The sequence below is a fragment of the Podarcis gaigeae genome, assembly GCF_964106915.1.
Source record: "Podarcis gaigeae genome assembly, chromosome: 4".
Classification (NCBI taxonomy): Eukaryota; Metazoa; Chordata; class Lepidosauria; order Squamata; family Lacertidae; genus Podarcis; species Podarcis gaigeae.
Genome location: NC_139677.1, coordinates 78,982,075 through 78,997,967, shown reverse-complemented (window position 1 = coordinate 78,997,967; position 15,893 = coordinate 78,982,075). Strand labels below are relative to the sequence as shown.

Below are 15,893 nucleotides of genomic sequence, written 5' to 3'. Positions count from 1 at the left end.
TACTAAAAACCAATGGAAAGAGGTATTGGAAAATGAGTTTTATGGTTATCATTCCATCAGGAAAACCAGCACAGAGACCAATCCCTCATCTCCAGTTTTCAAGGACCTGTATGCTAAGGAAAGCCATATTTATTAGGTAATGCCAACACTCTCAGTGGTGCTCTGAGACAACTAAGAACTAGTACATGTCTTTTTCAAGAAGTATTTTAGCACTGCACCCTACAGAACCTTGTAGTTCCATAGTAGTTTGTAGGTGCAAAATGCACACAGATTTTGCATTCTGACAATGTTTTTGCGTTCAGGTTCCTTCACAGATATTCCACTTGGATTAAAAGCTGTGTGAGAGTGTGTGTGTGTGTGTGTGTGTGTGTGTGTGTGTTGGAAACAGGCATCAGCAATGGTCAGCCTTCAGGCGAAACACCCCGTCGACTCCTCCACTGTCAGATACTGATTGCCACTCCAGTTTCCAAACTGCAGGCAAAGAGAAGTGTAGAGAAAGTGGCATTTGTTGGAACTGAATTTGTTGGTAGTACATTTTCCCCAGCCTGGTGTCCCTAGATGTTATGGACTACAACTCCCAACAATCCAAGCCAGCATGGCACGATATGAAGGCTGCCTTGGGGGTGCACCTGAGGCCACATACTTCTCTATCATACACTGACCTCAGTGTAGTTATTTGGGATAGGTAGTTACTAGCCAGGAGACAAAGCCTTCTTGCTTGCCTTACCAGTTATGTTGAAGTCTTACTCACCAAGGATGACAGTAAATACTTAAAGCCAAAATAAAATCCTTTGTATTGATTTATGCTCATTCTGGGTCTCTGACATTTTCAGACCAAAGAGCAACTTAAATGGAGGATGTAGGAACATGACAGTCTGCTTACTAAATTTCCTTGTATTGTAGGGTTTTAATTTAAAGTTGTAAACATTTATGTCACAACACACTAAGTTGGAAACTATGGCTCTAAAACAGTGACACCTCAACCTTCACAGCAGGGCCCAACAATACATATTTAAAAGCACATATTTATTTCCTAGGATAATCTGCCAGTTTTCTTAGAAAAAAGCAGCGGCAGCACATTGTACTAAAATTATATTGCTTTTTAACAACTGCTAGTTAGAGGGGAGAACATTTTGTACTTCTGCTAAAACATGCCTGTTCAGTTGCTGTTGCTTATTTACTAAAATGGGTTGCCAGACACAATAGAGACAAAAGGTGGGGGCCAAGGTGCTAAGGGGAATAAAGTGAAATGTGTTTAAGCAAAATAATAATAATAATAATTAAAAAAAATTTCTTTTTAAAGTATAATAATGAAAGCGAAGTGCACAACAAGTGTTTACCACACCTATCAGCCAATCACCCATTCCCACCATCCTTCTGAGTAATACCCCTCCCCACCCTCTCACTGTATGTAAGGGTCTGGTGACTTCTATTTCAGTGTATCTGAAGAAGTGTGCATGCACACAAAAGCTCATACCAAGAACAAATTTAGTTGGTCTCTAAGGTGCTACTGGAAGGATTTTTTTTTATTTTGCACAACAACCATTACCTTAAATGACACAGATGACATCCTTGTACCTAACTATGTATGCCAAGAGTATTCTGCAACATGTTTTGTTTTGTGTGTGATGTTACAGCAAAAGACCCACAAGACAGCTTGTGTAGCTCACAGCTAAGCCTATGTTCTGAGCTGATCAGGACCAATCTAGACATTCAGATTTTGTAACATGGCAGACAGGTTATGCATAGGCAGATTTAAGGGTGTGTGAAGGGTTTGGTCATACTGTGCTCTGAGCCTCGGGGGCACCACAAGAGATGCCGCAACTATGATTTAGAATGGAGCGTGAGAAGTGGGGCGGGCGCTCTGAACTTTGGCATTGCACAGGGTGCCATTGAAATCTGAGACCCCCCAAGGTCCACCACTAGGTTATGGGAATGTATCATCTCAGAATACAGGTGATGGTGGAGGATGAATGTTTGAATGGTCCCCAACCGTAAAGTGCCCCTGATTTTAGAAAGCCAATATCTGGGCTCAGATCCATATAAACATTGGGAAACCTGAGATGTCTCCATAGCCAGGGGTTGGTACAAAGTAGAGAATGTATGATGAGCTCGATGGACACACTGGTCTGACTCAGCCAGGAAGCTTCCTCTGCCGCAGATCAGACTAAATACCCATCTAATGCAGTATTGTTTACTGTCACTGGGAGTTGCCCTCAGAAGTCTTAGAAAAGGTGTTCACCATCACCTGCTAAGTCACCCTTTTAACTGGATATTATTGTTTATTAAATTTGTTGTCACTTTTAACCCAGAGTGACTTTCAACAAACTAACCAAACAAAACCCGCACAGGTACATTTAAACCAAGGGGATAAAAAGGTAAAGGTACCCCTGCCCATACGGGCCAGTCATGTCCGACTCTAGGGTTGCATGCTCATCTCGCTCTAGAGGCCGTGAGCCAGCGCCGTCTGAAGACACTTCCGGGTCACGTGGCCAGCGTGACGAAGCTGCTCCGGCAAACCAGCACCAGAGCAGCACACGGAACGCCATTTACCTTCCCGCTGGTAAGCGGTCCCTATTTATCTACTTGCACTTAGGGGTGCTTCGAACTGCTAGGTGGGCAGGAGCTGGGACCAAACGACGGGAGCTCACCCCGCCGCAGGGATTCGAACCGCCGACCATACGATCGGCAAGTCCTAGGCACTGAGGTTTTACCCACAGCGCCACCTGCGCCCCTTTTAAACCAAGGGGATAGGGAATACATTAAAAACATCCTGGCCACTTCTAAAAGGCCACAGATAGTTAAAGGGCAAAAGAGATGGTGGTGGTGATAATGCCTAGAACTGCAAAGCATGCATTCTTCCACTGAATAACGGTCTCTTCTTGGGGGACAGGCATCTGACAAACTCCCTCAGTAGAGATGGGAGTGGGCAACATGACTGATGCTGAGGAGATACAGCCTTGATCATTCCCTGTATAAATCAGATGTGAATTCAGGGAATCTTTATGAGCGGTAGCATATACCATGAATCTGCAGTGAGGATTCTTGATGTTAGGGTTCCTGAAGCAACTTATTCCCAGTTCTGGGTATAAATTAAAGCTGAGGCACAACTGGAAACAAAATTGTACTTTATTTAACTTTATCCCACTCAATGAGGGGTAATCCCTTCACTAGCAAAGGCACAATACCATAGTGCAAAAAATATATGGGTCCAGGTACAGCTCATGACAAAATTCAATTAAAAGCACCGGGATTGATTAGTTTATGTCATTGGTTTCACTGGGACTTGGCCATGATGATTTTTTGTGGGATCAAGGACAGAATGTGGAAACTGGTGGAAACAAACCACTATCAGGAGAAACAGCTGGAGATTCTGTTTTACAGATCAGCCAATCCACTGCAGCAGAAGGAAATCAACTGAACAAACTAATAATAGTTTTATAGCCCTGTTTAAAATCTATGCTATACACTTGTTGTTGTTTAGTTGTTTAGTCATGTCCGACTCTTCGTGACCCCATGGACCAGAGCACGCCAGGCACTCCTGTCTTCCACTGCCTCCCACAGTTTGGTCAAAGCTATACACTTAGCCATATTTAAATTTAGCCATATTTAAATTTAATCATCCACCCACATTAAAAATATGAAAACTATTGTGATCAGTTCAAGGTATTCCATGACAACTCGCATCTTGCAATCATATAAACTAATGGCTATATGTTGTTATATACTGTAATAAATATTTCACAGTTATTACTTTTAAGACAATGTAGGATGTTGTTGTTTAGTCGTTTAGTCGTGTCCGACTCTTCGTGACCCCATGGACCAGGGCACGCCAGGCACTCCTGTCTTCAATGCAGGATACCATTTAAAAATAAATCCATTTGGTGCTGGTCTTACCATGGAGCTATCACACAAAGCAGTTGCTTTGCACAGAATTTATTTCATATATCCCTTCCCTCTTTATATTATTAAAAATGGTCTCTAGTCCAGAGCCAGGAGGGAGAGCAGAGTACACCGTTTATTTATGGTATTTATATATCACCCAATTAATTATGTCCTCAAGACACAGTATAAATTTTGACATGGTTCAGTTTTGACTGACGTGAAAATGTCCAAAAACAGCAGTGGTGAAAATTAATCTTGACATCTCTAGGACAGCTACAAGTATTGTATCAAGTATCAGGGGACTACATCCCAGCCTATTCAAATATACAAGGAAGGTGTGGAAAGCTTTGTGATTTGTAGACCATTTGGCAACAAAACTGTAGTCAAGTAAATCGCTCAGCTTCCCAAGGAACTGCAGCCTATTGAACCTTGACTAATGAATTTGGCTCTACCTTTTTGGCTCTGCCGTTTTTTAAAAAAGAAAAATAGGTGCCGGAGCTGACCATGAACTTCTCCCTTGTTCTCTTAGAATGGCAATGGTGCCCCACCTGCAGGAAGACTTATACTAGGCTAAGGGAAGAGTCTGAATGGGAAGTTGATCTTAAGGCAATGGTGCACTGTTAACTCACTGTCCCAACCTATATACAAACACAAGCAGTGTATAAGGAGAAAACAGGGAAAACAGAGGTTTTTTTCTAGACCCGTGTTTTGAGAAATGTGTTTTAGGATGGCATGAAAATAAATGTATGCTTTTAAAAGAATAATCACAACTTAAATGTGAGGAGTGCCAGTTCTATGAAGATGTATATTTTGTTCATTTCTGTTTTCATGGTTACACACAGTTTTAAGACTGGCATGGCCAATAATCAAATTTATAAGAACATAAGAAAAGCTTTTTGGATCATGCTAGTGGCCCATTTAGTCCAGCATCCTGTCAGTGCATAAAACTGACAGGTAAACAACAATAATTGTAACAAGCCCAGAAATCAACAACAGAAATGACAGTCCATACAGCAACAACAAAAATATATTATACTATGTAATATTCTGAATATGCAAGGAAATTACCTTCCCACACCAAAACCAGTCATATGTTAACAAAAATAGAGACACTGGCCTGGTTTGAGTGATGTTTTATGGCCTACATAGCCAGCAATGGGCAGCAGGACCAAGTACTTCCTTTTTGTCTTGCATTAAGCCTGAGTTCTCAGTTACGTCCAAACCAGGGAACTCTAGTTAAATGCAGTTAAATACAAACAACCAACATAAAAACAATTCAGAAGTAAAACCTACATAACCAAAATAATTTATTACAACTGAATAAAAAGTACATATAAATGAACACTGATATGAAATCCTTAACAGGCTGATTCTGATATTTTAAGTTACATTATTCCAGTTTTTAATATCAGTTAAATCTGAGTTCCCCACTTCAGATGTAACAAGAAACTGTGGTTTAATACAACCCAGAAATGAAGCGGTGTTCAAGGTGAGAAGGAGCACTGCCAATTCCCAGCTTTATGAACCACAGTTTATGAAGCCTGGAGCAACTATGCTAAGCAGGCCCTTGAAAGTTTGCCTTCAATAGTGTATTTATGTAAAGTTACATAGATTCCTTTACCTGAGCTGGTGGATGCTGGAGATTTGCTGCGTCTAGACGGACCAGGACTCTTGGTAGTGCTCCTACGTGGTGTTGAAGCTATTTTGGTATAGGAAGTGGATTTCACTACCCGACATTCTGAAAGACAAAGAAACACCATTCAATTAGCAAATTGTGGACAGAATGTGCATGCTTATTTGCCTTTAAATTCCTTCATAAAGAAATATACACAAGTATCCTAGCCTCCAGTGGATAATTAACTGTTAAATCAAGAATCAACAACAGGGTGACCTCCACATGTTCATGGACTCCAACTCCCTTCATTCCTGAACGCTGGCCATATTGGCTGGGTCTGATAGGAGTTGTAGTCCAGCAACTACTGGAGGGCAACATGATGGCTACCCATGTTAAACAATGACCACTTGTGCATCATATCATGGTGCAGCTTGCTTTTAAAATATACTCCCCCATTGCCAACACTCTGCATTGTAATCTTGTGTCAGTAGATGATACTAAATGTCTGTCATACCTAGATAATGTTGGGAATCTGAGGTGAGATACCCATGCAGTGGAAGTTGTCCCCAGTTCCAGTCACTACACAGAGGCAGCTTAAGGTCCAAAAGGGCCTTATCTTCTGCTGCAGAAGATAAGGCTCAATAAAACAGTTCCTGATATTGTTACATCCAACTTGTAGACTTTTGCAGATATAAACATGCAATTACAAAATATCTCTGTTGTTCCGGCAATTCAAGATGGATCACAGACAGACTCACTCACTTCACAAGACTGACCCCGACACACACAGCACAAGACCCCAGACAGATGAGCTGACATGCCTTCATCACTTATATAGTCGGCACTGGGCCATTACCATAACAACTTGATCGGCTGACACTACACCTGTTGGCTTTGCTCATTCATGGAGTGATTTATGCTCATGAAGAAAATCATTTCCCTATGATGCCACTTTAAACAGTCATGGATTCCCCCAAAGAATTCATGGAACTGTGGTTTGTTAAAGGTGCTGAGACTTGTTAGGAGACCCCTCTTCCACTCAGAGAGCTACAATTCCCAGCAGTCAGTTCTGATTTTTGAGAAAGTGTTTAGGCCACATAAGATGATGCAGGTTCCTATCTGCAAATCAGTCATGAGTGGCTTGAAGAAAAGTGAAACAGGTTTGCTGCCCTTACATAATTCTCTGGTGAACTGCAGCTTACAGCAAAGCACACAGAATTTATCACTCTAGTTCTTCCTAAGAGAAATCAGTAAAATAGATGTGTCTATGAAACTGCCATCCCACGCGAGACTAAGATGTTCAGGTTAGAATTTACGTATGCATACACAGCTCTGTGTTATGCCTGAAAATGGCTCTTGGACTGAGAATTTGAGAAATGAAGTGTCCATTAAGGCCAACATATTGCAGTCATGATGAAAATTAAAAATAAATCAGCAGACAAATCAGGTAAAATAGCAAGAAGAAAAAGAAATGTGGGTATTTGGCAAGATGGTATTTAAATTAAACGTTGTGTACTGCCAAGGGAACCTTAGGTTTGAAGGGTGGGTTTTAATATACTACTGATGATGATGATGATGATGATGATGATATGGAAATATATATGTATGCTAGCCTTCAGTGGAGGATCTACCGGTCTGGGCTTACTAGGCACTCTGGCTGAAGTTTCACAAGTTCAATTTTTGAAAGCTCAACTTCATCTTGGAGGGCATCTCCAGCTTAACCTCTGAAGGTTGCTGCTATGACTTATCATCTCCAACTGACCAGCATTCTCTGCTTTGATCAGGACACCTCCTGGGTGAGAAAACCATCAAAGCTATCCACTCCTGGTGCTGAATCAAGGACCGCTTTATCTGTAACCTGTGCTCTGACTGACTGAAAGAGTGCCAGCCATTGCTCAGTCCAACATGGGTAGGAACCCCTTAAAAATGGGCTGTGGTATGAAGCCCTGTCTCCATCACACCACGGATTCCTTCACCTCAGGGTCCATCATCCATCAACAATCATAACCCTCCCCCCCCCGCAATTTAGTTGTTGTTGTTTAGTCATTTAGTCATGTCCGACTCTTCGTGACCCCAAGGACCAGAGCACGCCAGGCACTCCTGTCTTCCACTGCCTCCCGCAGTTTGGTCAGACTCATGTTGGTAGCTTCGAGAACACTGTCCAATTTAGTACCTATGCTATATTACTCATGAGGAGACTAGAAGACTGCCTATAAGTAATTAAAGCAGCTAAAGAGCTCCTTTATTTTCCAGTCTGCTTTGTCCATTTGTGATACTCATATACTCTTCACCTAGATAAATCAGCACACAACGATCATGATCAGACCAAGATAGAGCTTTATTCCTGTCCGCAATTGAAGGCAACTGTATTATGACTTGATTGTGCAAAACTTTATTTAAGTTGCACCTCAGCTCATGGCGAAATGGAGTTCCTTTTATGTATCAGAAGCACTAAATTCCCTACTGATTAGGACACCCAGGCCTGTGTTCTAGAATCTAGATAATAAACAGATGCTGACCTAAAATAATTGTGTGGCTTCCTGTCTCACCTACCAGAGGCGAACTCTTCTCTGCTCCTGTGGTGTGTACTTTGACACCACGCATGTGGTAGCTAGATCTCAAAGGCTCCAGAATGCCTTTGTTTTGCTAAGTGGCTTGTTAAACAAAATTACCTATAAAATTATGAGCAGATGGTGCATCACTCCAGTGCATACTTGATGCATCTGCAAAAAGGATAAGTAGTTCTGTTTGAAAGGCATAACTTTGCTTGTAGAAGGGTCCTAACATTCCTCTGTTTGAGATACTGTTAATAAGGTGGATGGAAAGAAGTAGGTTTCTGCAGTTGTGAATATATTTCAATTAGCATGTTATATTAGTAGCAAAGCTATCTGTGGCCAAAAACTAGAAAAACACACAATTGCATATTGGACAAATAAACACTATGAGTCACAGAAATCAAGCAAACTATAGCTGAACAGCTCCAAAAAGTGTTTGGAAAGCTGACTTCCCTTTTTTAACTTTCTGACCAGTTATCTGTCAGTTTGCATTTTTTTGGTGAAGAAAGTATTGCTCTGATGTGCAGAGATCTTTCCTATTCTAATTTATTCAAGAGGGTTCTGGAAGCTTCTTTGTGTCATGTAAGCTAGTGCAAGCTGGAAGTTTCCAGCCCACAAATTAAGTTTCTATTCTGCCTAGAAAACAGGCAGGAGGTTCCTGATATTTGGGTTATTCCTTCAGAGAAGCTGAACAGCTGGTTTGGACTGGTTCTGTTATCTTTTTCCCTTAAGCTCATGCTGACTATAATAACAGGCCAGAAGGAGCCTGAGTTTCACTTTCTGTCTTTCTTTCCTTCTGGTGTGGTGTATACAAAGTATACTTAGTGTTCAGGTTTTAGTCTTATTATAAGTTATTGTAAGTTTAGGTTAAGTCAGCTACAACTGGATTTCTTATGGGCAGTGCCAATTTGTGACCATTATGTTCATTTACCTTCAGTAACAGTAGTAAACTCTGCTGGAAGAAATACAATTGCCTCTGGCCTATTTTGGGGGGAATCCTGCAATGTGCTAAGTCTTTTACTCTGCAAACTATATGTTGGAGTTCTGCTCTGGATCAATATTGAGTAGAATTCTTAACATTATTTACTATATATTTTTGATAGTTGTTTGTCTGTTCACTATGCATTTGAACACCATGTGCATTTGGATATCATGACCAATTTTTGCATGATGGCTCCTGAAATCAAGGAACGGGTTTTCATCTACGTTTATTTAGATACAGTGGCAATTTTTTTGATGAAGGTGGTGGACTGACCCTTTCAAAGCTGCACTGATTTCCTTGAGCTCCCAAGCAATGTTGGGCATGAAAGTGGTAGCAGACAATCAAGGTCAAGACTGGATAAACATTAAATAAGATATATGCTTAGATCCAATTTCTTGAGACTGCATAGTAAGTACAGTTATTATTGTGGGGAATTATAAGCAGTGTTGTCAGGTGGTCTGTTTGGGAATCTGAACCTCAAGCAATACTTCAGATAGCAGTTGTACCAGAGGAAAAGAAACTCTAACCTTAACTTCCTGCAGTCACCAACCAATCAGTTGGCCCTCACACATAAAATACGTTAAAAGGATGCAGGGTCCCCTCCTCTTCTCCTGAACCATCTTTTTTCAATAAATCACAGTTTCCAGTCTACTGCCCACCTGCCCCAGCAGCATTGCTGACAACGATGCATATAGACAAATTGAAGAGAGAAGGAAGTCTCCACCCTCACACTCTGATAAGGTGCACAGTGGTCAGGAATAGGGGAATGAGTAGAACACCCTTCTGCTCCGGATTGGAGCAACAATAGTTGAGCAAAGTTTAGACTGAAGGGGACAGGAAGTTTCATAGTACTTGAAGAGCAAGATTTAATTACATGCTAGCGAAATTTAAAATACAAAGGACTTACAGAAAAACTTGAAATAATACAGATGCTAAATAATAATCAGTCTATTGATCCAACCGCTTGAAATAAAAAACAAATGAATCAGGCTGCAAAACAGTAGTTTCCTGCATTATCTCATAATGCTGACCTTGTAAAGGACACAAGTTCATACGTGTTAAATCGCTGAAGGCTTTTCCCTATAAAATAAAGGTGATAAAAAATACATAGCAAAGGCAGCAGACAGAAAATATGCCAATATGGTGCCAGTGCTAGCAGAAAATAATGAAAACAGAAGAAAAAGAAGAATGCACTTCAACACTGCAAGGTTTTTGAAAAACCTTTAAAATGTAGAGTAATTTCTAAAATGCTTAAAATCCAACAAACCTTGCTCTCTGCATTGCCCTCATCTGAAATCTTTCAGTCCTGTAGTATCTCTTTAACAGACTATATAATGTAAAGTAAGCAGAATCAAACTATGGTGGAGGAAGTTAGAAGTGAACAGCCCTAGCAGATTTAGATCCCCCGCCTTTCTAGAAGTGTTATCTGAGTTACCAGTGGAACCAAATGCTTATTTGTAAACCAGATCATACCTTGTCACAGAACATTTGCTCTGCTAAAGCCTAATCCTCAACCATCTTTTTTCTTTCCTTTTTCTGTTTTGTGAAGTTGTTTGTGTGGCAGGGATTAATTTTTGGAATCTCCCCAAGGTTATTAAAAACCTATTTCTGAAAGATGGAGACTTTCTCTTGGTTCTGAAAATGTCTGTAGTACAAAGATAAGCCATACAGAGGATCAAAAATGTCTCTGGTTGCTGGAAAGTCATTTTATTCAAAGTATTGGGATGCCATCTCTGATAATGTTGAGATGGCATCAATATCAATTTTGCAGCATTTGCAGACCCTGAAGGGCAATAAAAATAAACTATTATGGCAACAACTTTTTACTTTTTAATTGTGAAGAGTAATTGGTTGGGAACAAAAGAGATCCCCACCATTCTAGGTTTTTTGTTTGTTTTTTAAACATGCTTTTAATTAAAATATGGTTTCTTAGCAAACTGTTGCTTAATTCTTTGTAATAAGGCTGTCAGCTTTTGACATAAAATATTCTTGGACATGAGAAGGAACCTGGAAGTCAAGGATGCCGGGTCAAAATTTGGAGCTCAGAACACTTCCAGGCTAGAATCCAACGTTAAAGTTCTTTACCCACCCATATTGTCCTGCTTTAAAACAACAACCACAACCACCACCACCTAAAGGGTGGGGGCGCTGGCCTTGTTCCTTGCTTTTCTGGGCATTGATCCACAAGCAAGAAAAAAAATCAGGCTGGTTTGCACTCCCCCCTCCCCCCGCCTCAACTGCTGACGCCATACTATTGTTGTCCTTACTACCAACCTTCCAAAAGCAACATAAGACTTGAAAGAACACATTTTATTGACCTGCAAGAGGAACGGAAGCCATAAATGACTCACAACCCAATTCTGTTCCTTTATTTCTGCAAACATTGCATTGAAGTTGGACTGCTGAGAGTAGAGAGGAAGCAGGGTCACTGCCACTTCACGTACATGAACCCTGTGTGCCGTTTCCATGGGGGTTATCACTCAAATCAGGCCGACTCTGCTTCACTTGTCTCTCAAAGGATGCTGGCTTACCCCCATTTAGCCAAACACACAACATTATGAGCCTGAATTCAGCAGTGTTTGTTTATTACTATGGGCTTCAAATTATCTATCAGTGCTAGTGGAAGTGGTCAACTCATGCACACATCTGCTCTGCCCATACTTGCTTCATTTTGTGGGTTAATTTTCTCTCTCCCCCCCCCCCCCAATAATGTAAGCCAGTAAGGTGAGGGAGAAAGCAGCAATTGCTACTTTACCTTGGCTGGATAGGGAGCCGGAAGTTCAGGCAAACAGAGCAAGGAAAAACCTAGGCAAGGCAGGGATTCAAGGACGACAAGGCTATCCATGGCTGCTAGCCAAAATAGCTATAGTCTACCTGGTGTTTCTGGGCGCTCTGGCTTCCATCACAGTGTCCTGTTGTGCTAGAAGCAGTTTAGTTATGCTGGCCACATGACCTGGAAAGCTGCATGCGAACAAACGCCAGCTCCCTTGGCCTGAAAGCGAGATGAGCACCGCACCCCACAGTCACCTTTCACTGGACTTAACCATCCAGGGGTCTTTTACTTTTAAAAAACACACCAAGCCTTTAGTCTACCTTCATTGTCAGAGACATCATTTCCCTGAATATCAGTTGCTGGAAATTGCAGATGGGGAGAGTGCTGTTGCACTCATGTCCAACATGCAGACTTCCCACATGCAGCTGGTCGGCCACTATGAGAACAGGACACTGAACCTAGCTATGCCAGTTACACCAGGCTTGTCCTATGTTGTTCTTAAGGATTTGAGTTTCAAACAGCACCCTGGAGAGCTGCGTAGAACTTGAGTGTTCTTTCAGCACCAGGCAGACTGAGTCTTAAATACAGTGGTACCTCTGGTTGTGAACGGGATCCGTTCCGGAGGCCCGTTCACAACCTGAAAGGAATGCAGCCAGTGCCTGCACGTCTGCGGGCCACAATTTGCCACTTTTGCGCATGCGCATGACATCATTTTGCATGTCTGCACATGCATGAGCGGTACTTCCGGTACTTCCGGGTTGCCAGGGGACGCAACCTGAAAATACTCAACCTGAAGCAAATGTAACATGAGGTATGACTGTACAAGCGCAGTACCATCTTAGGGGGCTAGTTTTGTGTCTGTAGTTAAAGAGGCCTAGTTTTGACATTACTGACTCTGGAGGATATGGGGAGACTGTAATTCTGCTAGGGATGGAGATCTCCATGTCGGAGGAGGGCAATGTGACCTTCTTGGGCTGAAAAGGTACTGGCAGAACGGGTTCCTTGCACACATGCATTTCTGGAGCTGGCTCTGCAGACCTCTATCCCAGTGCAGTCCCTCTTATGAATCCCTGGTCTCACCCCCCCCCAAAAAAAAGGTGGGGAGGCATGACAGCTACTGAAGTAATCACAAGCAGCGCCCAGTTTAGGTTAGTGATGTCATTGGCCCACATCCGGAAGTTGCAATGCTACTCACTCCCCAACAGGGCACCTAAAAGGTAAAGGTACCCTTGACTGTTAGGTCCAGTCATGACCGACTCTGGGGTTGCGGTGCTCATCTCGCTTTATTGGCCGAGGGAGCCGGCGTCCAGCTTCCGGGTCATGTGGCCAGCATGACTAAGCCACTTCTGGAGAACCAGAGCAGCGCACAGAAACGCCGTTTACCTTCCTGCTGCAGCGGTACCTATTTATCTTCTTGCACTTTGAGGTGCTTTTGAACTGCTAGGTTGGCAGAAGCAGGGACTGAGCAACGGGAGCTCACCCCATCGCAGGGATTCGAACTGCCAACCTTCTGATCAGCAAGCCCAAGAGGCTCAGTGGTTTAACTCACAGTGCCACCTGCATCGCACACAGGGCACCTGCACAAATGCTATATGTATTCTTAATTAATAAGTGCCAGGTCACACTGCACAGCAGCAGTGGCTATTTACGTATTACGGGCAAGCAAACACACACAAACCGTTATCAAATTCAGGAACAAAGGCTGGACAGGATTCCTGATAACATGAGAACTACAACTATTTTATATACTGTGTTCGTGAAGGATCATGACTGCACAGCTCTATTGCATGTTAGTATGACCTGATGCGTAAAAATGTGAATTTGTGCTATGGCAGGGAGCCGTGCTACACACACAAACCCGTAGAGCCTCTGGGAAGCTCAAGATTTCCTTCCAACTCTATGATGCTAGGATCTTGTGGATAGCAGTGCACAGTACTTGACAACAGGTGCTCCCTGCCCCACAGGGCTCCTGCAGTAACAGGCATTTCTTTCCTGAAGCTACGGCATAGCAGCAGGGAACCATGAGCAATCGTATATTATTATGCTATATATACGAAGTGCAACAATTAGTCATCGCACTAAAACATTTTTAGTCAGAAAGAACCCAGTGTCTGCTTAATAGCTGCATGCTTCATACTTTAAGGATGATGATAGGGGAAATGGCATGTCAAAATCCTAAACATACTCGTTAGGGTAAGTAATGAGGGTAAGAGTGCTTTCTATTGGATTATTTCAAATAGTTGTGCCTCACGTGTGTAGCCCATTTATTTCCATGGGTGTTTTCAGGAGAAGCTACTAAAGCAGGTTTCAACAAACCACTCATCAATGCCAGACAGAAGATGCATTAGGTGAAAGGTTGTTCATATATCCCATCTGTGCTAATCAACTAGAGCAAGCAGAAAAGTCCATGTTAAAACAAGGTTGAGGGAATGGATGGTGGAGACTGAGTCTCTCATTTGATCTGCAACCCTTGCTGGAACTGATAAATGTTAGAATGGAAAGTGTTTTTGCTATCACAAGGGACTAAATTCAAATAAAGATTTATTTTATTTTATTTTTAACAAAGAGGGACTGAGAAAATGAAACAGAGAGGAAGGATACTTCTCTTCTTTGCTTGCATGGGCTTCGTATTTCAGGCCACCAGTTTAACGAATAAAGTTTCTTTGTAAAACTGTTTGTATTGCGAACAGTCAGTGAACTATTGTTACTTTAAGCAACAGTAGGGTCTGCATAGTTGTGTTCACAATGCAGAACACCTTCTAATGCAGGAAGAGTCATAAGTTACAATATCAGCCATGATACTGAAGGAGAAGATTCGCTTTAAAACGGATGATGTCTTTCTGTAAGAAAAACTGGAGCTAAGCTTCAGGGGGGAAAGTTGGCAAAAGTCAGTGTTCCCTTTGAAGCTGGCGACCTTCCACAAAATGAGTTACTGCCATCAGCAAAGCATGTTATGCCTGGCAGAGTAGTTCACAAATTTACTAGCTACACAAGATGTCTTTTTGTGAATTAAATGGATACTTTTGCAGCAAGAAGTGATGCTTGACCAAGAAAACTCTTGGCTCAACCCTTTTAGTGCACTTTAAAGCTTAAAAAAAAAAATCATAGGAATTATACTTAGGTTTCTATACGTTATATTAAAAGAGAGCAAGACCATACTTTGGAAATATAATATGAGTATGGATTTATGTTAGGTGAACTAATGAAAATTGTGATATTCCCCATCCTTTTTGCTATTCCAATGCCCTTGCCACAAGCATTATTCTAGAGCTGAAACTAATTTGGGGGAATTCATTTCAAGCTTAATGCCCCCATGCCCACCTAGCATTTTTAGTTACTCATATTGTTTGATGGATATTGTATGCTTTTGAACAGTTGCAGAATACTAAATAAGTCAATGTCCCAAAATTCTACCAACCTTAATTTCCCCTCTTCCTCCAAATAACAAAGGAAATTATGGGTTGTATCCAATTAAATTCTACCCAAAGTAGATCCACTGACATTAATACACCTAAATGAGTCACGTTCCTTTATTTCAGTGGGTCTACTCTGAGCATAACTAGCATTAGATATATCTAGCTAGCTAGTGATATATCTGTTTTGCTACAGAATAACACTCCTTATTTTCCTTCTGTTTCTTTTTCCTTTCTATTTGTCTTTTAGTCATTGTTCGTTCTTAAGCATTTCATTTTTGATTCCTTTTCATTAGTGTGGCTTATTGGTATTGGATTAAATAATACAAATTGCCTTTGCCTACTTTATTTTTCTTTTGTCACAACTTTGGCAGAAGTAACAGTGTGAATCTGGAAAATGAAACCGTTAATTTGTGAGGATGGGAAGGTGTCCAGAAAGTTCATATCAGGTGAGCTTGGGGACAGTATGACAGCTCTTGGGGGAGCGTACACCCTGCAGAGCCAAAGACGCCTAAAATTTTGCTGGCCATTTCATGCCTGCCTCTTCAAGAAGAAAAAGTTCTCTGCATCCATCAATTCCAATTCTGATTTAACCTTGATGGTGCCAGGTGGGCCCTGCGGCTGGCAATCAGTTTCCCTTTCAGCTTTCTAATTCTTCAGTAAGTAGATT

At 41.6% G+C, this 15,893-nt stretch overlaps 1 protein-coding gene across 4 annotated transcripts in view; it reads right to left on the bottom strand.

The window, feature by feature from the left end:
• Positions 1 to 15,893, bottom strand: part of DCLK1 (doublecortin like kinase 1) — a 198,734-nt gene that overhangs the window by 74,434 nt on the left and 108,407 nt on the right. For all 4 annotated transcript variants that reach the window (XM_083736602.1, XM_083736599.1, XM_083736600.1 and 1 more), the window contains exon 5: positions 5,507 to 5,623. In XM_083736602.1, coding sequence (XP_083592728.1) covers positions 5,507 to 5,623 — 117 coding nt within the window. The remainder of the gene's footprint in view (positions 1 to 5,506; positions 5,624 to 15,893) is intronic.